We start from the raw sequence: 26,281 nt of genomic DNA on the forward strand, positions 1-26,281 counted from the left end.
TAAGAAATGAGACACTCAAAGTGGTAGATAGATTTTTCTGTTAGGGTGCCAAAATAACTGACAGTGGGTGCAGTAGACACAATATTGATGATATGCAGATTTTGTATAGTGTGAAAAGCTTTTCTGAAAAAATGGATTTGTTAAAATCTAACATAATTTAACCATGTTTATCCAAAAACATATGTTGTTATAATTTTAACCATTAGGAAGACTTTTCAGAATGTACCTGTCTGCAGTTTAGTATTGTATGAAAGTGAAATGTGGATATAGGCAGTAGAGAATAGGAGCTTTCAAAATATGATGCTACAAAAGAATGCTGGTGACTTGATAGATAGATCAACTAACAGAGAGGAAACAAATAGTATTGGGGAGAAAAGAAATTTGTGGTGCAGCTTGACTGGGACACGTCCTGACGCACAAATGAATTGCCAGTCGCGTAATGGAGGAAAGGGTAGGGTAAAAATTGTACAGAGAGGCCAAGGGGTATTTATGGGGTGAACAGGCTCAACTGTATGTGGGTTTTAGTAGTTGCTCAGAGATGACGGGGCTCGTATAGGGTGCACTAGCATGAAGAGCTGCATCAAACAGGTCTTTGAACCAAAGATCGCAGCACACGACTGGATAGTAATTCGCCCAGCTCAGCAGAGCCCCTCCCAGTGTCGCCTCACACTAAGGGCACTAGAGGCTAGAAAAACAACTCTAATACTGAAGGTTGCTCACATTAGAAAACAAGGTGTCGCCATTACATCCATACTCCAACTTCCTTCCTTCCCACTATAGTTCCACGAGCATGGTGAGCCTCAGAACAATTGGGTTACAGTCACTTTCTGCTTTTTGATGCATTCTCTTTTCCTGAGTTGTACAGGAGTGTAAAAATGTTTGTGCATTAGCAAGTAACTTACGCAGTTAATTTCTGCGAGCACTCGCTGAGCTATTTATGTTGAACAAAAACTTGTGCAAGTTTACTTCTGCAAGTTGCTTGGGTAAGCTAGTTTTAGCAATCTGCTGCAACTATTTACATAATGTTGCCACTAGAGACGTCTCATGAGATCTACAAGAGGAAGTTTAGTGATGTGCAAAAAATGCGAGTAGCTGCCGTTGTTGCATCATCATCATCATCATCATTATTATTATTATTATTATTAGTAGTAGTAGTAGTAGTAGTAGTAGTAGTATTGAAGAAAAATTGTGATGTAAATAAAAATATTTAAGAAAAAATGTTTGGGTGAAGAAATGAATACAGAGGTGTACATATTTATCAAGGAACACTGCTGAATGAATTAACATTGGAGAACTTTGCTCAAATTAAAAACTTTATGAGAATATCGTACTCAATTTTAGTAAATCTCTTGTCTGTTGTACAATAAAATATTCAAAATCAGGGCTAATAGGGAATTGTGTAACTTGTCTTCATTTCTTTTTTTAAAACTACTGCAAATTTATGTTAATAATTAAGTACCATATAGAGAATGCACTTAATCTGTGTGTCCTGCTTTCTTGTACTGTCAGTAATCAGTAATGTATCAAAAATGTGTGTGTGAGAGAGAGAGAGAGAGAGAGAGAGAGAGAGAGAGAGTGTGAGTGTGAGTGTGAACGTAATTGTTCTACATTCTCTGAATAGAGATTTACACACACACACACACACACACACACACACACACACACACACACACACACACACATTGTATGTCTGCAAATATGCTTCAAAACTTACTTTGTGTACATAGCTTAGATGAAAACTGTCAAGTAGGTTTGGTAAAAACTGATTTACATCCTGTTTTTAGGCAGAAGGGAGCCAACTTTGTTATTGTAAGTAAACGAGATTTTTTTTTTATTTGCCACAAATCTCTTTGTCTTAATGATCTGACAGCCAGTGTAAAAATATGGGCAAAAACAAGATGAAAAACAGCTAAATCCATTGCAATATTACAAGGTTTACTGAAAAACCCTTGATGTAGGTTTCGATGTCTTTAAAATGTCTCCTTCAGAAGGATCTGTGATTAACACAGGTGAATTTATGTTTATGGAAGTACGTTAAATGTGTAGCCATAGGGCACAAATGAATATCAAGTTCATCTCTTAGGAAAACTGCAAAATTTTGTGCTATCGGTCATTGGGAAGTACTTCACAAACACAAAAGTTGCAATTTTGAGGTACTTTATGATGACAGTGAGCACGGTATATGGTGGCTTTATTATTATGGAGATGAATTTGATCTTCATTTGTGCCCTATGGCCTAATATTTAATGTACTTTCATAAATGTCACATTACCAGTGTTAAATCATTGATCCTTCTGAAAAAGACATTTCTAAAGACGTTGAAAACATATGTAGAGCACTTTCAGTAAACATAGTGCTATTGCAAATGATTTGGCTGTTTTCTCACCTTTTCCTTCAGAAAGTTTCTGCATCCAGCCATCTTCAAGATTTTTAAAAATGGTAATAGGAAATGAATATGTATCAAACTAGGAGAGTGGACTTGTCAGCTCAAATTATCTGAACTAAAATGCTTCTCTTGCAGATCTTTTTGACAATGTGGTCACTTTCCGCATATCTGATGCCACTATTAATCTGCCAAAATTTGATATGGGGCACAGTGGTGACATATACTTTGAGTTCAAGACGACAGTAGAGAATGCTGTTATCATCCACAGCAGGGGACCAACAGATTACATCAAGGTTTCAATCATTGGTGAGTTACAAACTCCAACATGGAAGTTTACAATAGTTAAATGTTATTTAAAAAATAAAAACAAAATGCACAATGATTGACTAACAACAACTTTGTGACGTAGTTTTGATTTACACATTTAAATTGTACTGAACATTTTAATTTGTGGTTATTTAAACATTAAAAATTGAAATGAGATGTCCCGTCATTTTCCTTCAGATGTTGTATTGAAGCATTTGAATTATTGGCAGTGAGGATCATGTATGTGAGGTGGAGTTATTTGTAATATATGCTCAAAAAATAATGCATACAGTTTGGAAATGGGCAGTAATGAAATAAAATTTTCACAAGACTCCAAACCAGTCTATGCATTATGTAGATTTATAGGATAAATGAACACAATACAACCTCCAGAAATATAGGTTTTCAGTCAGAATTTACATTAAACTGGCTGTAATAATATGGCTGGTACCTGTATGGCAGCAGTGAATCCGTGCTCCTTGGAAAACATTATTAATATGGTGGTTCCTTTTTGAGATATTTCTATTTTTTAAAAAAAATTATTATGACTTCTGTGTCTATAATTATGCTTTAAAATTGAAGTAAACACTGAATAAAATGGTGATTCTCACTTTGTAATTTTTATTGTTTGTTTTTATTGTTAGAGACGGTACTTCCTGATTAATCAGACCATTGTCTTCTGTGCTCAAGCAAAGTTTTTGTAAGGAAAATAAAGTTTTACATGGGACAGATCTAATCTTTTATTTTTCTTGTGAAATAAAGGTGCTATTACTCAAAGCCAATGACAGTCTTGGCTGAAAGTGTTCCTATTGTTTGTGAAATAACAAATAAGCAGCAATGGCTTGCTCTAAGTAAAGTTGCTTGTGCTTAAATTTGATAGTAACTAGGCACCCAGTTTTTCGTCCTTAACTGTGGACTACAGGTAAATGCTATGGTGCACTGATGCATTTGCCATATTGTCACTACTTTTACTGCTTTGGTACATAGATCATCATCATGAGGACAGGCACTGCTAATCGGTTCTCGAAGTTGTTTGCTATTGTAATTCCCAACCTGGAAATCACATCTGGTGGTTGCCTTTCTGTTCTTGGGAATGTCACAGATAAGCACTGTTTTCTAGCAACTGCACAAGTTGTTGACTTAATTAAAGTCCATCAGGATGGAACCAACAGCTACAGCAGCTAGATGGTTTTACACTTCAAGATGTGTTATTGGCAGTGCTTAAAATTTCACTTCCTGAAAGTAAGTAGGGGGGCAACCATTCAGTTACCTTTTTATTTTAGTTTTCTCACTTGATTTCTTACATCGATACAATATTCTGTGTTTACCTTCTCTGCCTCACACCTTTCCCTTTTCCCCCCTGCGGGTTCGGGGGTACGAATAGGCCCGCGGTATTCCTGCCTGTCGTAAGAGGCGACTAAAAGGAGTCTTCAAAGTTTCGGCCTTATGTGATGGTCCCCACTTGGGTTTGACCTGCCATTTTCAAAGTTTCCGTTGTTAGTGCGTGCCATTTGGGGAAGGACGCCTTATGTGGTGTTTTTCTATTGGTCCATCGTGCACCTCCATATTGCATGCTATCTATTGTCGTGTGGAGGGATTTACACACCATGTCTTCTGGGTTGCCTCCTCGTCTTGTGCGCAATCCCCTTCTTAGCACCCACGGCAATTGTGGACCCTTTCAACACCTAAAATCCAGCACGGTAGCCAGTCCGTTGTGGTGGGGTCGTCAAGTACCCTCTTGGTGGTAGCCCCCTGACCACGCAGGGATCGCACTACAGATGCCAGAGCTGTTTCCTCCCCATGCATGCCAAGGAGTATGTGCCCATCTTGTCTGGGGCACGGGGACTCCGGGCAATGGGATATCGGCCAGGTACCCGTTGCTTTGGCTGGGTGGCGCCCTTGGGGAGAGCCCTCGTTCGGAGTAGGTGGCATCTGGGTGGATGTGGCGCAATGAAGCGCAATAAATCTCAGCAAGCTGGTGGCCGCACTGCCACCAGCGTCTCTAAGCGAGGTAAAATTGAATTCGATGCTGCACAATATGATCCTCAGTCGTTCCCCTCGTTGGCTGCGCCATGGGAGGGACGCAGATCTTTTGCCAAGCAAGAGCCTTATGTACCACAATACCTTGTCTGCAGCAGAAGTGATGGTGACTCCTTTCTTTCGACAAAGCCTATGTTTTTTGTGGAACACCTGGAGGATAAGTTTGGGGAAGTGGCGGGTTTGTCTAAAATGAGGAATGGGTCCATCCTCCTCAAGACGGCCTCCCCAGCCCAGTCACGGGCGTTGCTCTTGTGTGATAAGCTGGGAGACGTCCCTGTTACCGTCACTCCCCACAGTAGCTTAAATATGGTCCAGGGGATTATTTACCATCGCGACCTCTTGTTACAGTCCGATGACGAGCTGAGAGCTGACTTGGAACGACGTGGTGTGCATTTTGTCCGTCGTGTGCACAGAGGACCCAAGACCAACAGGGTGGCCACCGGTGCCTTTATCTTGGCCTTCGAGGGTGCTGTATTGCCTGAGAAGGTCAAGGTAATGGTTTACCGTTGTGACGTCAAGCCATACGTCCCTCCCCCGATGCGGTGCTTCCAGTGCTGGAAGTTTGGGCATATGTCCTCCCGTTGCCCATCCAGTGCCACATGTCGAGATTGCGGACGCCCCTCCCATCCCGATTCTCCATGTGCGCCTCCGCCTGTCTGTGTCAACTGTGGGGAACACCACTCTCCATGCTCGCCGGACTGCCCCGTTCTTCATAAGGAGCGGAAGATTATGGAATTTAAGACCCTGGACCGGCTTACTTATCGCGAGGCAAAACTGAAATTTGAAAGGTTGCATCCTGTCCCTCTTCAAACTTCTTATGCTGCAGCTACGTTATCGTCGCCCTCGCGGGCGGCAGTTGTCGCCTCCTCTGTGCCGCCTTCAGTTGGCCCTCGGGGCCGTCCATCTCTGTCTGCCCCCCTTGTGTCTGGGGGCAAACCTTCCTCTGTTGCCCCCTTAGCAGTTGGGGGCAAACCCCCTACTGTCACTCCCCCCGCACATGCTTCAGGAGTGACATCTGCTCCAAAACCAGGGGGCTCGATCCCTCCCCCTCCCCCTCCCCCTTCTCTGCCGGCGTCGTCTCCGCCGGCGTCGTCTCCGCCGGCGTCGTCTCTGCCGGCTCCTCTCTCGCGGAAGGGGTCCCTCGGGGCCCTCCCTTCTTCCGTTTCTTCTGCTACCCCGCCGGATGTCAGCCAGTGGCTGAAGGTTCATCCACCTGCTGGTCGTAGGGCTTCTGCGTCGTCGTCAGCCTCTGACGCTCCTTCAGAGAAACTCTCCCAGCCCTCTAAGCCAAAGGACAGACGCGAGAAGAAGGACCGGAACGTGTCCAAGAAGAAGGACGCTCCGGCAGTTTCAGTACCGCCTGCTGTCAATAGCTCTGGCTCTGGGGATGCGGTGGAGATCCTCGCCTCTGCCGCGGATCTCGCCCTCACGGAACCCTCGGGGACGTCTCCTATGGACACAGCTGACTCTCGCTCGGTGGCGGCCGTTGACTCTGCGGCGCCGTCTGCCTCTTAGTGGACTTAACGCCCTCCCAGTCCCTTCCTGCTTCCATTCTCCAGTGGAATTGCGGCGGTTATTTCCGCCACCTGCCTGAGCTCCGGATGCTTTTGAGTGTTTCCCCTGTTCTGTGCATTGCTCTTCAGGAAACTTGGTTTCCAGCAATGCGGACCCTTGCCCTTCGCGGTTATCGGGAATACTATAAGAACCGCGCTGACTGTCAACGAGCTTCAGGTGGAGTTTGCCTCTTTGTTCACCACTCTGTCTGTAGCTCACCAGTACCCCTTCTGACGCCTTTAGAGGCAGTCGCTGTCAGGATTGAGCTCTCGCCGGCTATTACTGTTTGCTCTGTTTACGTTCCTCCGTATGGGCAACTCCCCCGACATGTCTTGGCTGCGCTGCTGGCTCAACTCCCGCCGCCATTGCTGCTTCTGGGCGATTTCAATGCCCACAACCCTCTATGGGGTGGGACTGTCTCCGATGACCGTGGTCGCGCTGTGGAGCATGTGTTGGCTCAGCTCGACCTTAGCCTCTTGAACACCGGTGCTCCCACGCATTTCAGTGTGGCCCATGGCTCGTTCTCGGCCATCGATCTCTCTCTTTGCAGCCCCGGACTTCTCCCATCCCTTCACTGGAGAGTGCATCCTGACCTGTGTGGTAGTGACCATTTTCCCATCTATTTGTCACTGCCCCAGTGTCATTCTTCTGGTCGCCTGCCCCGCTGGGCTCTCAACAGGGCTGACTGGCCGGCTTTTACTTCCGCTGCCACCATTGCTTCTCTCCCACAGGGTGACATTGACGAGGTGGTCCGTGTCTTGACCTCGTCAATTATTTCTGCAGCCAAGACTGCCATCCCTCGCTCTTCTGGACTCCCTCGGAGGAAGTCTGTCCCCTGGTGGTCGCCGGAGATTGCTGAGGCTATTCGCGACCGTAGGCGGGCTCTCCAGCGTCATAAGCGGCACCCGTCTCTGGAGACCCTCATCGCCTTTAAGAAGCTCCGTGCCTTGGCCCGTCGTCTTATTGCACGGCGTAAGCAGGAATGCTGGGAGAGGTACATTTCATCCTTGGGCTCCCGTGTCTCCCCGTCGCTCGTGTGGTCCCGCATCCGGCGGATTTATGGATACCAGACCCCTATGGGTGTCCCTGGAATCTCCCTGGATGGCGCTGTCTGCACGGACACCGCCACCATTGCTGACCACCTTGCCACGCACTTTGCTACGAGCTCTGCGACTGCAACTTACCCTCCTGCCTTTCGCTCTCTAAAGGAGCGCGCCGAGCGGACGCCGTTATCGTTCCACACACGTCGTTCTAAAAAGTACAATGCTCCTTTCAGCGAGAGGGAATTCCTCGCTGCCCTCGCCAATTGCCCTGATACAGCGCCAGGACCGGACTGCATCCACGCGCAGATGCTGAAGCATCTCTCCAGGGACTGCCAGAGACACATCCTCACCATCTTTAACCGCATTTGGAGCGAGGGCGTGTTCCCGTCGCAATGGCGAGAGGGTGTTATCGTTCCCATCTTGAAGCCCGGTGCGGACCCTCTGGCGGTGGACGGCTATCGCCCCATTACACTAACCAACGTTTTGTGCAAATTGCTCGAACGTATGGTGGGGCGGCGTTTGTGTTGGGTCCTTGAGTCGCGCGGTCTCCTCGCTCCATCCCAGGGTGGCTTCCGTCAGGGCCGGTCTGCTGCGGACAATTTGGTGCGGCTGGAATCTGCTATCCGTACGGCCTTTTCCCGCCGTCAGCATCTCGTTGCTGTATTTTTTGATCTGCGGAAGGCATATGACACAACATGGAGGCATCACATCCTTGCTACGTTGCGCGAGTGGGGTCTTCGTGGTCAGCTTCCAGCTTTTCTTCAAAACTTTTTATTGCGCCGCTCTTTCCGGGTGCAAGTCGGTGCCGCCTCTAGTTCATCTTATATACAGGAAAATGGGGTCCCGCAGGGCTCGGTATTGAGCGTTTCCTTATTTCTAGTGGCCATTAATGGTCTGGCTGCAGCTGTGGGGTCGTCGGTGTCTCCTTCTTTGTATGCCGACGACTTCTGCATCTCATTTAGCTCAACGACTACGGGAGTCGCCGAACGCAGGCTGCAAGCAGCCGTTCGCAAGGCGGCATCATGGGCTCTGACTCATGGATTTCAGTTCTCTGTGGCCAAGACTCGAGTTATGCACTTCTGCAGGCGTCGGACGGTCCACCCTCATCCGGAACTTTACCTCGACGGTCACCTACTTGAAGTGGTGGACACTAGCCGCTTCTTAGGACTCGTCTTTGATGCCCGGCTCACATGGGTTCCTCATATTACTCAGCTGAAGCAAAAGTGTTGGCAGCACCTCAACGCCCTCCGCTGCCTGAGCCATGCATCTTGGGGTGCAGATCGCAGCACGCTGTTGCGATTGTACAGAGCCCTTGTGCAGTCCAGGCTTGATTATGGGAGCCTGGCCTATGGGTCTGCATCGCCCTCAGTGTTGACGTTGTTGGACCCCATACACCACTGTGGGGTTCGGCTTGCAACTGGTGCTTTCCGTACGAGCCCCGTGGATAGTCTGCTGGTGGAGGCCGGGGTTCCCCCGCTGCGGATTCGCCGCCACCGACTGCTCGCTGACTATGCTGTCCATGTGCATTGCTCACCGGGCCATCCCAATCATCGCCTGCTTTTCCCTGCCAGGGTCCTCCCTCTGCCCGACCGGCGACCTAGGTCTGGGCTTTCCATTGCTGTCCGTGTCCAGTCCCTGCTGTCGGAACTGGGGTCGTTCCCTCTTCTGCCGCCCTTCCGGGCCTGTGCACCCACGCCTCCCTGGTGTATGACCCGTCCGTCCGTCCGCCTGGACTTGGCACGGGAACCCAAGGACTCGGTTCCGCATGTGGCCCTCCGTCACCGTTTTCTTGCGCTCGTCGCCTCGTTTTCAGGCTGTGAGCCTGTCTACACTGATGGTTCCCTGGTGGATGGTCGTCCTGCCTACGCTTTTGCTCACGCTGCCCATGTTGAACAGCGCTCCTTGCCGGCTGGCTGCAGTATTTTTACTGCAGAGCTGGTGGCCATATTGCGCGCTCTTGAGCATATGCGTTCCTGCTCAGGTACGTCCATCGTCATCTGCAGTGACTCCCTGAGCAGCCTCCAGGCTATCGACCGCTGCTATACCTCTTGTCCTCTGGTATCCTTTATTCAGGAGTCTGTTTTTGCCATTACCCGCTCTGGTCGTTCGGTGGTCTTTGTTTGGACGCCAGGTCACGTTGGCATCCCGGGGAATGAACGTGTCGACAGGCTGGCCAAAGGGGCGGTCGACGCCCCCACTTTGGCGATCGGCCTCCCGGCTCGTGATTTGCAGCTGGCGTTGCGCCGTAAGGTGCTTCAGATGTGGCGTGACGAGTGGCGTAGCCTGACTTCTCCGAATAAACTGCGGGCTGTCAAGGAGACGACCGATGTGTGGCAGTCCTCCCTGCGGGCTTCTCGCAGGGACTCTGTCATCCTGTGTCGGCTCCGCATCGGCCATACCTACCTGACGCGCGGACATCTTTTGCGTCAGGAGGCTCCCCCCCTGTGTCAGTGTGGGTCCCGGTTGACGGTCGCCCACATTTTGTTGGAGTGTCCCTGCCCGCGTAAGGCAAAGATCCCGAGTTCGAGTCTCGGTCGGCCACACAGTTTTAATCTGCCTTGAAGTTTAATATTAAGTCTCAAAAAGAAAGCATTCTTAAGAAAACTAATGTGTCGCAGTTTGTAGATGTATAAAATTGCTGATAGAGAGACATGTGAAATACTGAACTAAAATTGTGTCTATTGTAATGTGTAGTTGTACATTTATATTAATCTTACAGGAGGAAACCATCTTCAGTTTATTTACAAGGCTGGTGGTGGCCCTCTGGGAGTGAATGTGGAGACTTCGTATCGCCTGGCTGACAACAACTGGCATTCTGTTTCTGTGGAAAGGAACAGGTGAGCCACCAAACTAATAGACAGTCAAAAATTGTTTTTGTACTGATGCTTTTAGTTACTGTTGATAAGTAACTATTTGCAATGTTTTTGTCCATTGTGTTCCCTTTGCAGGCTGCAAGATAATATACATTAAGTCCTGTTAATATATATCAATGTTTGCTATCCAAACTTATCTTTCACCAACAATCTTTGACAGAAACTTCATAATAATAATACTGGTTAGGTAATTATATGTTTGCCTTTCTTACGTTTATACTTTTGAGCATAAGTATTTTCTTTTGAGATGCTGTCAGCATTTATTTTGATAGTGGCCGGGAAGAACAAACCAAGGCCTATTAAGCATTTACAGGGTGGCGCACGAAATGTGTTACCATTTTGTTTTTGAATATAAACTTTATTGTCAATACAATCTGAAAGGAACATGTACTACAATGAAGAGCCGTCCATGGAGATTTGTTGTAACTCAGTACATGCTTGATACGTCCACCATTTCGTTTCCTAACTTCCTTCAAACGAACACTGAAGTTAGTGATTACCCTACGGCACATGTCTTCTGTAATTTCACTGCAAGCTTGAAGAATAAATCTTCTTACCTCCATTGAATCACATGTACGTTTCGGAAAAAAATTTTCCTTGAGGTATCCCCAAAGAAAAAAGTCACACGGAGAGAGGTCTGGACTATTGGGGGACCAATTTTGTCCGTCATTGAAGCTACCTGGATACCTGAGTGAAATGATCCGCATATCGAAATGCTCGTGTAAAAACTCCAACACAGGGTTTGCAGTATGTGGCCTTGCTCCATCTTGCATGAACCACTGTGTGTTGAAGGGCAAGGCAGTAGCAAGAAGCTGTGGAATGAAGCTGTTGCGGAGCATGCTCAAACAGCGCTCGCTGTTCACAGTTTCTTCAAAGAAAAAGGGTCCAGTAAGTCCGTGACTGGAAATTGCTGCCCACGCTGTAATCTTCAGAGCATAATGTTGTTGTTCATGAAGCACTTGTGGGTTTTCAGTGGCCCAAAAGCATACATTTTGTTTGTTAACCAAACCGTCTAAATGAAAATGTGTCTCGTCTGAAAACCAAACGTTGTTGAGAGTTTCTTCCCTATCCTCCGCCCACTGAGCAAACAGTAGTCTGTGCTGCTAGTGTTCTTCAGTGAGCTTCTGTGCACAGGTCATCTTGTATGGGTACATATGGAGGTCACTTTTAAGAATGTGTTGAATGAAGCATCTGGATATTCCCAGTTGCTGCCTTTCTACACGATTCCCCAGGACTTCTTTGTACAGCAACTCGTACCGCTTCAATATTCTCCGGCAAACAAACAGACCTAGGCCTAGATCGCTTCACTTCTAATACTGTTCCTTCCTGTACAAATTTATCGTACAACTTGTGGATGGTCTTCTTGCAAGGGACCCATCCTGTATTGACTTCTAATACTGTTCCTTCCTGTACAAATTTATCGTACAACTTGTGGATGGTCTTCTTGCAAGGGACCCATCCTGTATTGACTTCTAATACTGTTCCTTCCTGTACAAATTTATCGTACAACTTGTGGATGGTCTTCTTGCAAGGGACCCATCCTGTATTGAACTGTTGTCAAAAACGCCTATGATTCACAACAAGTATTTTCGTTTTGTGAAAAAGTAACACAGTTGCCGATCGTTGCTGTGTCGTCAGTCTTCCATTGTCATCCATTGCTGCTTACTAGTCTCCTAGCGGCAGTATCGAGAATTACACGTCATTTCATATCTCATTTGTTTTTCCAAACTCTGCGGGTACTGCTGTAGAGACCCCAGCGGGATATCTCGTGTGTGTCGTAAATTTGGAAACGGTTGAGAAAAAGGTCGGAAAATTTATATTGGGATGGCCAGTACGAACTTGGATCTGACTTGTGGCAGTAATCGAGCATTTAAATTGACTGGCAAATAACTTGGATCAATCAAAATACAACAACTAGAGTGCACCATGTCCCTCCATTTGCTTTCATTTGGCAGGTAATCATTACAAGTTAGTATATTTGGAGTGACTTCCATCGTCATCTACCATGAAGTAAGAAGACTTTCTCCATATATTTCATTTACTTTCACATAGATACAAGTGAGATACAAATTATGAAGAGAAAAAAGAATGCATTTCTAACAGTACTGTATACACTATGTGACTAAAAGTGTCGGGACACTCCCAAAAACATTAGTTTTTCATTTTAGGTGCCTTGTGCTGCCTATTAGGTGCATTGTGCTGTCATCTGCTGCCAGGTACTCCATATCAGTGAGCTCAGTAGTCATTAGGCATAGTGAGAGAGCAGATGGAGCACTCTGCCGAACTCACGGACTTCGAACATGGTCAGGTGATTGGGTGTCACTTGCGTCATACTACTGTACGCGGGATTTCCACACTCCTAAACATCCATAGGTCCACTGTTTCCGGTGTGATAGCAAGTGTATATGTGAAGGGACACATACAGCACAAAAGCGTACAGGCCGACCTCATCTGTTGACTGACATAGACCGCCAACAGTTGGAGAGGGTCGTGAATGTGTAAATGGCAGACATCTATCCAGACCATCACACAGGAATTCCAAACTGCATCGGGATCCACTGCAAGTACCATGACAGTTAGCCGGGAGGGGAGAAAGCTTGGACTTAATGGTTGAGCAGCTACTCACAAGCCACACATCATGCTGTTAAATGCCAAACAGTGCTTCACTTGTTGTAAGGAATGTCAATATTGGACGATTGAACAGTGAAAAAACGTTTTCTGGAGTAACAAATCACGGTACATAATGTGGCGATCCGGTAGCAGGATGAGGGTATGGCGAATGCCCGATGAACATCGTCTGCGAGCGTGTGTAATGCTATCAGTAAAATTCAGAGGGGATGGTGTGATCATGTTTTTCATGGAGGTGGGCTTGCACCCCTTGTTATTTTTGTGTGGCACCATCACAGCACAACCCTATATTGATGTTTTAAGCACTTTCTTGATTCCCACTGTTCAATATCAATTCGGGGATGGCGATTGCATCTTTCAACATGATCGAGCACCTGTTCATAATGCACGGCCTGTGGCAGAGTGGTTACATGACAATAACATCCCTGTAATGGACTGACCTGCACACAGTCCTGACCTGAATCCTACAGAACACCTTTGGGATGTTTTGGAACACTAACTTCATCCCAGGCGTCACTGACCGACATCGATACCTCTCTTCAGTGCAGCACTCTGTGAAGAATGGGCTGCCACTCCTCAAGAAACCTTCCAGCACCTGACTGAACAGATGACTGTGAGAGTGGAAGCTGCCATCAAGGCTAAGGATGGGCCAACACCATATTGAATTGCAGCATTACCGATGGAGGGCACCATGAACTTGTAAGTCATTTTCAGCCAGGTGTCCAGATACTTTTGATCACATAGTGTATTCATTTAATGTTTTGAAGCCCTTATCTTCTTTTACAAACAGGATAAAATGCATCAGATAAGCCGTAACAACTTTTATTTCCTGTAGAGTGTTGGGGGGAGAGATGAATCGCTTTTAAAAGTTATCAGGCAGGTGGTGGTGGTGGTGGTGGTGGTGGTGGTGGTGGTGATATGTTGCTTTAATACAAAGACATTTTTACACCACTTGAATTAACGAAATATCGTAATAATTAGAGAGCTTCGTGATGCATCTGTGAAAGGAAAAAAGAAAAAAAGGAAAGAAAGAGGAAAAAAAGTCTCACTGAGAAGGATCTTTCCTTTTAATCTAACTGTATGGGTGTAATGCCAGTTTTACAAGAAGTACAGCAAATATCGAATGGTCATTTATCTAGCATGGAATTTGTGAGGAAGGAAGTTGAATTGAGTAGGGGAGGTGATTGCAAAAGCACAGGTAGTGGTTTGAGATTGGAAAGAAAGCTAGTGCAATATTCTAAGGGCTCTGAGAATGCCTTCAAAGAATTGTATTAATTTGTGGGTTACTAATTGCAGCTGCATGTAGTTGGGAACCTAGCAAATATCCTGTGCAGGGAAGAAGTTGCAAAGAACCTTGGGTTTTGTGAAAATAATTAGCTTACATTAGAAAGTCACATAAGGCAGATAAACTGGTGTATCGAAAAAAGAGACAGTTTATCACCACAAAGGATTCATTTTTTCAACAAAAATTAAATATTAGAATATCATGAAAAGCACAAATCTTTGCATGATACTAGCAATATAGGCAGAATAATTTTACTGTGAATAAAATTATGCATGACATTATTGTATACAGTAACACAGTGGAATGAAAATGAAGATGATGAAAGAAGGAAATAGTGAATCTTGACAGTTCTAACGAGGAAATAATTTAGAAATGAAATGACATGTGGGAATGTTTAGAGATAGGAATAATATAAATGCACAGTAGATTTAGAGAGAGAGAATTAGCATGGTGATGTACAGAGGAAAAACAGCTTACATATTTGACATTACGAAACTAACTCTGGGTTGGAATACCAACAATATAAAGAAAAGATTGCTATTCACCATAAAGATGACACGTTGAGCTGCAGACAGGTATAATGAAAAGACATTTACACATTAGCTTTTGGCCAAAGCCTCCTTCAGGGAAGGAAAAACACACACACACACACACACACACACACACACACACACACACATATTCATTCATTCATTCACATAAGTAAGAACACCTCACACACACACAACCGCCATCTCCGGCAGCTCAGAGGGGAATGTCAGAGACGACAGTGAGAGGTGTGCTTGCTTGTGTGAATGAATGTGTGTGTGTGTGTGTGTGTGTGTGTGTGTGTGTGTGTGTGTGTGTGTGTGTGTGTGTGTTTCCTTTTCTGAAGAAGGCTTTGGCTGAAAGGTTACGTGTAAGTGTTTTTTTCGTTGTGCCTGTCTGCAACTCAACCTGTCATCATTTTGACAATTAGTAGTCTATCATATCTTTTCCTTATATATTTGACATTATAAAAGGTAAAAAATTAACATTTCAGTGCCAACAGTACATTCTGGAATGTCCCATGGTAGATTACTAAAAGCATATTTCATGGCCACAGCAGTAGACTGTGTGTCGATGTGTAGATCATCGTCATTCTCATTTTTTACAGTTTTGCACCACTGCCTGGATCTGTTTGGAGCACAATCTCTCTATATTGTCAGTTCTTCCCACCACCTGTCTGTTGATACCCTGGCCCAGACTTCTCCACTTGGTCACTTCTAACTTGGTCTTCTATCTTCAATCTTCTTTTCATGTGTATTCCTAGTCATCCTTCTCTTCTCCATTCTATACAAGTGCCATATAATTTTAATTCCCTTCCATCAATCTTGTCTTGTAAAGGTTTCTACTGTGCTAAACTCGCTAACCCTTCAATTTTTTTGTCTTTAGAAGACTCTTCAAAACCATGGTGCGTTGTTTCATGAACTGTAATCCTTATTTTGAAATATTTCTATACTGTACATTTCTCACATGTTTATTGTCTTTCAGGAAAGAAGCTCGCATAGTGGTCGATGGGGCTCTGAAGGCGGAGGTACGAGAACCCCCTGGACCTGTTCGAGCTTTACACCTGACATCGGATCTCGTCGTCGGTCGGTGTTCTTAGCATACTGTTGCTTACATTAACTTAAAAGTTCAATATTGTTATTTGTAATTAAACAAAAGCATACTCTTCTCTCATGTTTCACAGTATTTGCTATTTCTGCTAGTAAAATACAGTCTACTAAGAGAAGCTAAATATGGAACCACAATTTTAAGAGATTGAGCAGTATAAAATGTATTTACTTTAGAAGTAAAGGAGACCAGTCACCAAATAGTGGAAGCTTTCTGTCATTGACAAGCACACAGAAAAGAGTGGAAATTTGCTAGCTTTCAGACATCTCTTCTAAAGAGCTAGAGAGAGAAAAAAAACCACACACACACACACACACACACACACACACACACACACACACACACACACCTGTATAACTACATTGTGCTAGCTGAACACACAGTGCAGAGATAGCACTTCAGTAGGTGGGCTGGGGTGAGGGGTTGTCTTGGATGAGATAGGCAGAGGAAGGAAGAGGCAGGAATTATGAGGGAAGTTGGGAGGGATAGTTGGCTGCTTTGAGGATGCCAGTATGTGGGACAAAAATCGAAGAGAGAGAGAATAGAGGTGGCAGGTGTGTGACACAGGGGCACTGGTACCAGTAAGATTGTGCAGCACAGAATGACAACATGGATTAGGATGGGGCAGACATGGACTAGGATAGGGTGACATGACAGGGCAAGAGGAGACCATTGGGTAAGGGGTGTGCACACAGATTCGGTTAGTGCAGATGGAGGCCAGGAGGATTATGCCAGATTAGAATGTGTTGTGACGTTAACTCCTGTCATCATATGTGAGAAAAGGTGGTATCGAAGTAAATGATCAGATGGCACGGGTTGTGAGGCAGCTGTTGAACTTAACTTGTGTCGAGCTCAGCAACAGGTTCCATGACTGGTTGGTCAACTCTTTTCTCGTCCACAATTTGGCAGTGGCAATTAATTCTGGTGGGCAGCTAGTCAGTGGTCATACCCATGTAAAATCCTTTGTATAAATTGCAGAGTGTTGATAGGTGATATGGCTGCTTTGCTTTCACAGGTGGTCCTGCCTCTGTTTGGATAAGCCTGTGAAAGAACTAGTAGTGGATGTGCTGGGTAGGAGAATTGGGTAGGTCTTATGGCAAGGGTTGGGAGTGGAATTGCATAGGGGCGGACCAGGATTTATATACACACATCAGAAAAAGTTTTCCGTCACCCTGGTTCCCAAAACTACTGAAGATAGACGTTGACTGTGGATATTGTATCACAAACACAGTCCCTTTGACTGTTCAGAGATGTCACTAAACCCTTAACAACCATGCATGAGAAGTGCCTATTAGACGGAGGGGGTCCGACAGCCGATCAGTTCCAGTCATTCCACCAGGAAAGAGGTACAAGGCTCGTGTTGTCTGTAGCTCAACAATGCCTAGGCGATCAGTACTGCAGTTCGATCACGTTTGCATTGTTACTTTGTGGCAGGAAGGGCTTTAAGCAAGGAAAGTGTCCAGGCATCTCGGAGTGAACCAAAGCGATGTTCGGACAAGGAGGAGATACAGTGAGACAGGAACTGTCGATGACATGTCTTTCTCAGACCGCCCAATGCTACTACTGCAGTGGGTTACCGCAGCTTACGGATTATGGCTCGGAGGAACCTTGACAGACAGCCACACCACCACGTTGAATAATGCTTTTCGTGCAGCCACAGGACGTCGTGTTACGACTCAAACTCTGTGTAACAGGCTGCATGATGTGCAACTTCACTCCCAACGTCCATGGTGAGGTCCACCATTGCAAACACGAAACCGTGCAACACGGTACAGATGGGCTCAACATCATGCTAAATGGACCGCTCAGGATAGGCATCACATTCTCTTCGCCTGTGAGTGTCGCATTTGCCTTCAACCAGACAATTGTCGGAGATGTGTTAGAAGGCAACCCGGTCAGGCTGAATGCCTTACACACTGTCAGCAAGTGCAGCAGGATGGAGGTTCCTTGCTGTTTTGGGATGGCATTATGTGCGGCCGACGTACGCCGCTGGTGGTCATGGAGCGTGCCGTAACAGCTGTATGATACGTGAATGCCGCCCTCTGATCGATAGTGCAACCATATCGGCAGCATATTGCCGAGGCATTCATCTTCGTGAACGACAAGTTATGCCCCCATCGTGCACATCTTGTGACTGACGTCCTTCGAGGTAACGACATCGCTTGTCTATAGTGGCCAACGTGTTCTACAATCATGAACCCTATCGAACATGTCTGGGATAGATTGAAAAGGGCTGTTTATGGACAACGTGACCCACCAACCACTCTGAGGGATCTACGCTGAATTTCCATTGAGGAGTGGGACAGTGTGGACCAACAGTGCCTTGATGAACTTGTGGGTAGTATGCCATGACGAATACAGGCATGCATCAATGCAATAAGATGTGCTGCCGGGTATTAGAGGTACCGGTGTGTACAGCAATCTGGACCACCACCTCCAAATGTCTCGTTGTACGGTGGTACAACATGCAATGTGTGGTTTTCATGAGCAATAAAAAGGACGGAAATGATGTTTATGTTGATTTCCATTTCTATATTCTGTACGTGTCCTGGAACCGAGGTGATGCAAAAACTTTTTTTTGATGTGTATATTTTCCAGAGCTGGCCAAATACCACTTTAGAAAATGTGGAAAGGATGAGGGGCAGGATGTCCCTAATTTCTGGGCAAAACATTAGATAAAGCTCTGGCGAAGAACATGATTCGGTTGCTCCAGTCCAGGTTGATATCAGGTGATGAGAGGGCCACTCCTTAGCAGCTGGTTCTTGGGGGTTATGGGAGTACTAGGGGTCTGCGAGGGTATGATTCAGGAAATCTCTGTGGAGGTGATATTGCTCGTCTATGAAGGCCCATGTGAGACCTTCAGTGTTCACTTATTTGCATTTGTTTTCTAGCTCCTCAAAGGATTTTTCTGAAAGTTAGCAAGTTTTCATTTCTCTCTGTGTGACTGTCAGCAGCTCAAAGCCTGTTCTATTCAGTGAGTGGTGTCCATCACTCCTAAATTGTTTATGTTCTATCAAAATGTTCCTTACAGTATCCACAGATATAAAAGTCATATTCAGTTATTTTCTTTTGATTTTGGGTGGGAGGCCTATAGTGTAATTGACAGGGTCTTACAAGTTTTGAAGCATAATCATGAATGAGAGTTTAATGAGAAGAAACACACACTGGTGCCTCTTGAAAGCTAGAAACAAATCAATAAGTCATCAATTTTGTGTTTTCTGTAACAACATCTCATTGAATAATGTTTGCGGCAACTTGTCATGTAGGAAGAATGCTTACATTACACAAAAATAAAGTGTTAGGGTAATATGTAGTGCTCATCCCTAATAATGTTGAGACCTCTTTACATTGCAAAGTGTTGCTAACAACTTAGTCCAGTTGAAGATGTGCCCATAATTAAGCACCAGCAAAATCTTGTATTAACAGTTCATTCAGGGTGGCGTTCTGAAAAACCTGGAATTTACTTACAAAAAAATCACAGAAATCTCAAAGAATTTCAGGAATTTCTTAAAATCTCAGGGAAGTCCATGTTTTTAACTCAACATCGAAATTAAAATCACAGATTATGAAATACTTAATATTTCAAAATGTGTTAGTTATACAAATATTATTCCATATAAAATATCAATATTTAAAAACTACAGCAACTTATGGCTAGTATATGAGAGGAAGGAAAGTCATTATTGTGGTGTCACCCCCTCCTCTCCCCTTCATCACTCAATGTTTCTCTCTCTGTCTGTGTGTGTTTGTGGTCCCCCCTCCCAAACTTTGTGTAGGCAGTTTGCAAATCTTTTCAGCCAGATGTCATATGATGTAAAATACTTCAGAAGTGACAAAGTGAACTGAAATAAGTTTTCACTATGTTTAATGAAAACTCCTTTACTATTCACAGCACTCTGCAAGTACTGGGATAACTTTTTGATTCCGCAACTGTAGAAATCTTCTTCTAGAAATGATATTCCTTGAAGGTTGTTAGAGAGCAGAAAAGGTGAAAATCTGAGGGGACAAGCTCAGGTGAATAAGCTGGGTGGGAAATGACTCCCCAACTCAGCTCCTGTACAGCATTTTTTTGTCAGTCGAGCAGAATGCGAATTGGCATTGTCGTGGAGTAGCGTCACTTCATGCAGCCTTCCTTGTCATTGCTCTTGGATTGCATCTGCAACACATCCGAGTTGTTGACAGTAAATGTTAGCAGTGATGGTAACGCACCACTAAAGCAATAGGAGTATTAACTTCAGAGCTTTGCAACGTGTTGGTATGAGTTCTTGACCTAACAAATAGATGAGTCAGTAAGGAGAATTTTATGATTTTTCCTAAAATAATTCAGATTTTTTTTATCATATGTTCTCTAAGTGCAGCCCTAGCTACTTTACATTATCATGACAATTCAGTTCTCCACATCCATTATATTGAGCAAGCAGTAAAGGAAACAAAAGAAAAGTTCGGAGTAGGTATTAAAATCCATGGAGAAGAAATAAAAACTTTGAGGTTCGCCGATGACATTGTAATTCTGTCAGACACAGCAAAGGACTTGGAAGAGCAGTTGAACGGAATGGACAGTGTCTTGAAAGGAGGGTATAAGATGAACATCAACAAAAGCAAAACAGGGATAATGGAATGTAGTCAAAGTAATTCGGGTGATGCTGAGGGAATTAGATTAGGAAATGAGACACTTAAAGTAGTAAAGGAGTTTTGCTATTTGGGGAGTAAAATAACTGATGTGGTCGAAGTAGAGAGGATATAAAATGTAGACTGGCAATGGCAAGGAAAGCGTTTCTGAAGATGAGAAATTTATTAACATATTTGTGTGATGTGTAGCCATGTGTGGAAGTGAAACATGGACGATAAATAGTTAGGACAAGAAGAGAATAGAAGCTTTGGAAATGTGGTACTACAGAAGAATGCTGAAGATTAGATGGGTAGATCACATAACTAATGAGGGGGTATTGAATAGAATTGGGGAGAAGAGGAGTTTGTGGCACAACTTGACTAGAAGAAGAGATCGGTTGGTAGGACATATTCTGAGGCATCAAGGGATCACAAATTTAGCATTGGAGGGTAAAAATCATAGAGGGAGACCAAGAGATGAATACACTAAGCAGATTCAGAAGGATGCAGGTTGCAGTAGGAACTGGGAGATGAAGAAGCTTGCACAGGATAGAGTAGCATGGAGAGCGGCATCAAACCAGTCTCAGGACTGAAGACCACAACAACAACAACATTAGAGCACATCTTTTTTTTGTGGGTGCATGCAGGTCTTTGTGTGAGCTCACTCTCTCCCTTCTTTTCCTTATCATTCCAAAACACCATTTGACATCACCAGTAACAATACGGGACAAGAATGCTCAATGTTGTTTGTGAGCCAGTTGATGACAAGGATCCAGAGATGCTCATATGGCCACCTGCAGATTTTTGCGATTTTGGCTTAGAGCATGCAGTATCCATACACCCAATTATTTAACTTTTCCCATTGCATGCAAATGTCGCACAATGCTCTACTGATCACAGTTCATCGTATTTGCAGTTCTTGAGTACACTGATGTGGATCATTGTGGATTCATGTGTTAAACGATCTTCATCAAATCCTGAAGGTTTTCCTGAATGTGGAGAGCACCTAATTTCAAAAATATTCTTCTTAAAATGAGAAAATTATTTTCTTGCTGTGCTCTGTCCAATGGCACTATTCCCATACCCAGTGCAAATGTTTCTGGTTGTCTCTGTTGCTGTCGCTCCTGTATTCAACCAAACAAAAGAATGTCAGGAATGTTCAGATTTCTTCACTTAGCATTCCATTCTCTAGTGTACACAGCTCGATTCATTGTTTCCGAATGACAAAATGATAGTATTTAAAACTCAAGTAATAACAGTAAACTACAAATAAAATGTGACAGTCGAAAAATAAACCTGTATCAACCAGAATACCAACGTGCATCACACAAACACTACGAACTTATGCACCAACCTAATAATACTTACAGGCTTGCGGATCATGTAGCACACAAGATTCTCAGTTCATTTAGATATTGTAAAGGGTATGTGAATAAATAAATTTGGTGTAGGAATCGTCGTAAGCTACCAGACCATCACTTATTGCAATCTTAAACACTAAGTTTTAGCAGTTGCACAAGACCCATAAGCAAAAGTAAAATCTTGGTGACTGTGACAGTCTTCTTTAACGCAAAGGAAAAGGAACATGTGTCTGTAGACAATATTAGATGCTGTGTTCCAATTAAAGGGTGATACCTGCTTTAACAAACTTTTAACTTGAAATCCAGTAGTAGTCAGTGACATGCACTCGAGCAAGTCGGAGGTGAATGGTAGGAGACAACTTTACAGTCGCAGTTAAAATATATTATGGGATTGCCATACAAAACAGTTTTGTGTATATTGCTTGCATAAGAATTGCTTTAATTGTTGCAACAACATTGCAGTCACTTCGTGCATTATTTTCTCGAGTAGTTTTTAAGATGATCCACTTGTAACATTACTGAAATGTGCTTAGTTGGCATCTTCTTTTCTTTATTTCGTGACTGTAAATTTTATTTTTTATATTATTTTGCATGCAGCAGTTCATAATTTCAAAAAACAGTCATGTTTGCCACCTCATTGTTTAAAAAATAATTCACACTTTCTATTGGACATTATACATTTGATACAACATAATGTGGAGACTTTTGTAATGTTTGTGTGGCGGTTTACAGGAGCATCTGTAGACTACCGAGATGGATTTACGGGCTGCATCCGAGCTTTGCTGCTCAATGGACAGCGAGTAGACTTGCGAAGCTATGCAGAGAAGGGATTGTATGGTATGTAGCACCACTGTTTTGGTCTTTAAGTGGTAGCAATTACATTTATAATTATCTAGTGAGAGATTTAAAGTCTGTTGTACCTGTAAACGAACCAATTAGTTGCTGATTCCACAGAAACCAGAGGGCCAGTGTTTGACACGTCTCTATCAAAATTGGTTTAGAATAGTAGCTTTTCTTTCTGTGTATGAGTTTGATATTGAGTTGATGAGTATGGTTCTAGGTGCTACAGTGTGGAACCGACCGCTACGGTCACAGGTTCAAATCCTGCCTCGGGCATGAATGTGTGTGATGTCCTTAGGTTAGTTAGGTTTAAGTAGTTATAAGTTCTAGGGGACTGATTACCTCAGAAGTCCCATAGTGCTCAGAGCCATTTGAGCCATTTGATGAGTATGGAAGCAGGAAGGGGGACAGTATTAGTGGTAGAAGCCTGGTTGCAGTTGGGAAAGATATCTTTAGTTAGGAGATATGTTTTTGGATCTTCATCTGAGTTGGTGATTCATTTTTATTGCAATTTTTAACAACTAACATGTCTGTCTTATGTATAAGTAGGGACCTGACAATGTAGTGTCTGTTTTTAGGGAGATTGCATATAATTATTTTTTGTTTGTAAATTAATGTGCCTGAAGATAAAACCTTATTGCATTGAAACTGACTACTATTAAAGAAATGCCATTCGACTGGAGCAAACACTTCAACGATTGCTCTCCGAAATGGTGTGCGATTGTGAAATGGAAACATGAAGGAACAACTAGAGCTAAACAGAGACCAGGCAGGCCTCACATACTGATGGACAGGGACCGTTGCACATTGTGGATGGTGATTGTAAAATATCTATGATACCAGCAGAACAACTCACTCATGAGTTCTGACATGCAACCAGCAGTCCAGCTAACGCAATGTCTGTTGGTAGTAAGTTAAAAAGAGTGGGGTATAGTCACGTAGCAGCACGTCATAAGCAATGCATTTCCGTAGTCAATGCTAAGTGACTCTCAAGTTGTGTAAAGAGCAATACCACTGGACAGTGAGTAGTGGGATCTGAGAGATGTGGAGTGACCAGTCACACTGTAGCTTGTGGCAATCCAGGGGAAGGTTTTGGGTTTAGTGAATACCTGGAGAATGTTGTCTGCCATCTCGTGAAGTGCCAGCAGTGAAGTAAAGAGGACATCATGTTATGGTACGGTTTCTTGTTTCATTGTTAGGGTGTGTATTGAAGAAAATGCTAAATTTGGAAGGACATGCTCCCATTTCACAGCATTGTGTAAGGTAAGGCAATGGTTTGTGGATAGTAGCATTCCTGAAATTGGCTGGCTTGGCAAGAGACCAACTTGAACTCGATGGAATAGCTTTGGAACAAATTAAAATGTTGGCTTCACACTAGAGATCGGCATCGAACATCACTACCTTCTCTGGTTTCAGTGTTTCCAGCAGAGTTCAAGATGCCATAAAGATGAAGGTGAAATGTAGCCCATATAAATTTTGACTAAAAGGTTTCTGCGTAGTTTTTATCAGATAATCTACACTATGTGATCAAAAGTATCCAGGCATCCCCAAAAGCATACATTTTTCATGTTAGGTGCATTGTGCTGCCACCTACTGCCAGGTACTCCATATCAGCAACCCTTAGTAGTCATTAGACATCTTGAGAGAGCAGAATGGGGCACTCCGTGGAACTCACGGACTTCGAACTTGGTCAGGTGATTGGGTGTCACTTCTGTGATATGTCTGTACGCGAGATTAAACGTAGCTAGGTCCACTGTTTCTGATGTGACAGTTAAGTGGAAACACGAAGGGACACGTGCAGCACAAAAGTGTACAGGCCGACCTCGTCTGTTGACTGACAGAGACCGCCAACAGTTGAAGAGGGCCATAATGTGTAATAGGCAGACATCTATCAAGACCGTCACACAGGAATTCCAAACTGCATCAGGATCCAGTGCAAGCACTATGACAGTTAAGCATGAGGTGAGAAAACTCAGATTACATGGTCGAGCAGCTGCTTATAAGCCACACATCACGCCAGTAAGTACCAAACGTCACCTCACTTGGTGTATGGAGTGTAAACATTCAATGATTGAACAGTGTAACAACATTGTGTGGAGTTTTGAATCACAGTACACAGTGTGGCAATCTGATGGCAGGGTGTGGGTACGGCGAATGCTCGGTGAATGTCATCTGCCAGTGAAGAGCAATTCGGGGATGGCGATTGTATCTTTCAACACAATCAAGGAGCTGTTCATAATGCACGGCCTGTGGCTGAATAGTTACACTACAATAACATTCCTGCAATGGACTGGCCTGCACAGAGTCCTGACCTGAGTCCTATAGAACTCCTTTCAGATGTCTTGGAATGCCGTTTTTGTGCCAGGCCTCACTGTCACATCCATACCTCTCGTCAGTGCAGCACTCCATGAAGAATGGTCTGCCATTTCCCAAGAAACCTTCCAGCACCTGATTGAACATATGCCTCCGAGAGTGGAAGGTGTCATCAAGGCTAAGGGTGGGCCAACATCATATTGACTTCCAGCAATACTGTTGGAGGGTGCCACAAACTTGTAAGTCATTTTCAGTCAAGTGTATGGGTACCTTCGATCACATAGTGTATTAATTTTTTATTTTCTCAGCCAAGTGTCCGGGTACCTTTGATCACATAGTGTATTAATTTGTTGACCAGGTATATAAAGTTTTCGCAGCACAATGAAAAGTAACTTGAGTCACAGGCTAGGACCGAGGGTTTGGCTTTGATGATGAAGGAAATCTCGAGTGTTTTAGCAACCCGGAGAGTGGGGCCGCTGTGGTGTAGAGGTGGTGGGTTGTGGAGGCAGTGGTGCTGTGGGGGGGGGGGGGGGGGGGGGTAGGAAAACTTACCTGTAAGATACAGCATGTTTTATTCATCTTAAATTCCAATGCCAGAGTGCTGTGATGCCCCTGGTTTTGCCCTTAGTAGGCACGTGGTCCACTAGTGATGCCGACGACGTCAGAAGGCCACAGCGTTGGGTGGCCAGTCGATGTCTGTGTCCTGCTTTGCTGACACTGTTCATCTTATTCAGCTTGCATGTGCTTGAGTGAGCACTGCCAGCAACATGTATGTCTGCTGAATTCTTGTAGTCTCCTGGGTTAGAAGCTCACCCTGGTTCGGAGGTACAGCAGCGGTATTGCCATGGGTGTGAACTGCTGCCCTCTGAGGCAGAAATTCAGTGGTGCCTGGGGGGCAGCTCCCTGTTATGTCACCTAATTCTGTGGGCCGGACTTTGAACTGGTCTGTTGGAGCTGGCTGTCCAGACCTGCATCAGCTGCTTACTGGCCCGTAGCACGTCGGAGATAGATGTGGACCCGATGTCGTGGAGGATGCTGCTAGCGCGCGCGTAAGTGGCTGGAAGCATTGTGTGTTTATAGCAATTAGTTGCAACCTTTTTGTGCCGTTACACTGCTTCCGCGCACGTACTGGTCAACATCTCTGCGTCCCAACGGTGAGGAAATAAACTGCAGGCCAACCGGGCATTACACAGCCTTTGTGTGATGTCACTACAATTGCGCACCTTAACCCGGTTGTCTTGTGGTGTGCAAAGGGGCTCAGTTGTGAAACTGCATATCAACACCTCTGTGCCTGGCCACTCGCCTCACATGTGGCTGCAACAGATCTGTAATTCAGTAACACAGAAAACTTAGCGACTGCAGTACAACTTGTTACAGTTTACTTCTCCATCCCCCCTTCTAAATCGGAC

The 26,281-nt window shown here is 44.5% G+C and overlaps 1 protein-coding gene across 5 annotated transcripts in view; it reads left to right on the plus strand.

Moving 5' to 3' along the window:
- Window positions 1–26,281, plus strand: part of LOC126293196 (neurexin-4) — a 153,325-nt gene that overhangs the window by 109,038 nt on the left and 18,006 nt on the right. For all 5 annotated transcript variants that reach the window (XM_049986318.1, XM_049986320.1, XM_049986317.1 and 2 more), the window contains 4 exons: window positions 2,522–2,692; window positions 10,049–10,166; window positions 15,628–15,728; window positions 22,452–22,556. In XM_049986318.1, the coding sequence (XP_049842275.1) occupies window positions 2,522–2,692; window positions 10,049–10,166; window positions 15,628–15,728; window positions 22,452–22,556 (495 nt within the window). The remainder of the gene's footprint in view (window positions 1–2,521; window positions 2,693–10,048; window positions 10,167–15,627; window positions 15,729–22,451; window positions 22,557–26,281) is intronic.

This window comes from Schistocerca gregaria, chromosome 10 (genome assembly GCF_023897955.1).
Source record: "Schistocerca gregaria isolate iqSchGreg1 chromosome 10, iqSchGreg1.2, whole genome shotgun sequence".
Classification (NCBI taxonomy): Eukaryota; Metazoa; Arthropoda; class Insecta; order Orthoptera; family Acrididae; genus Schistocerca; species Schistocerca gregaria.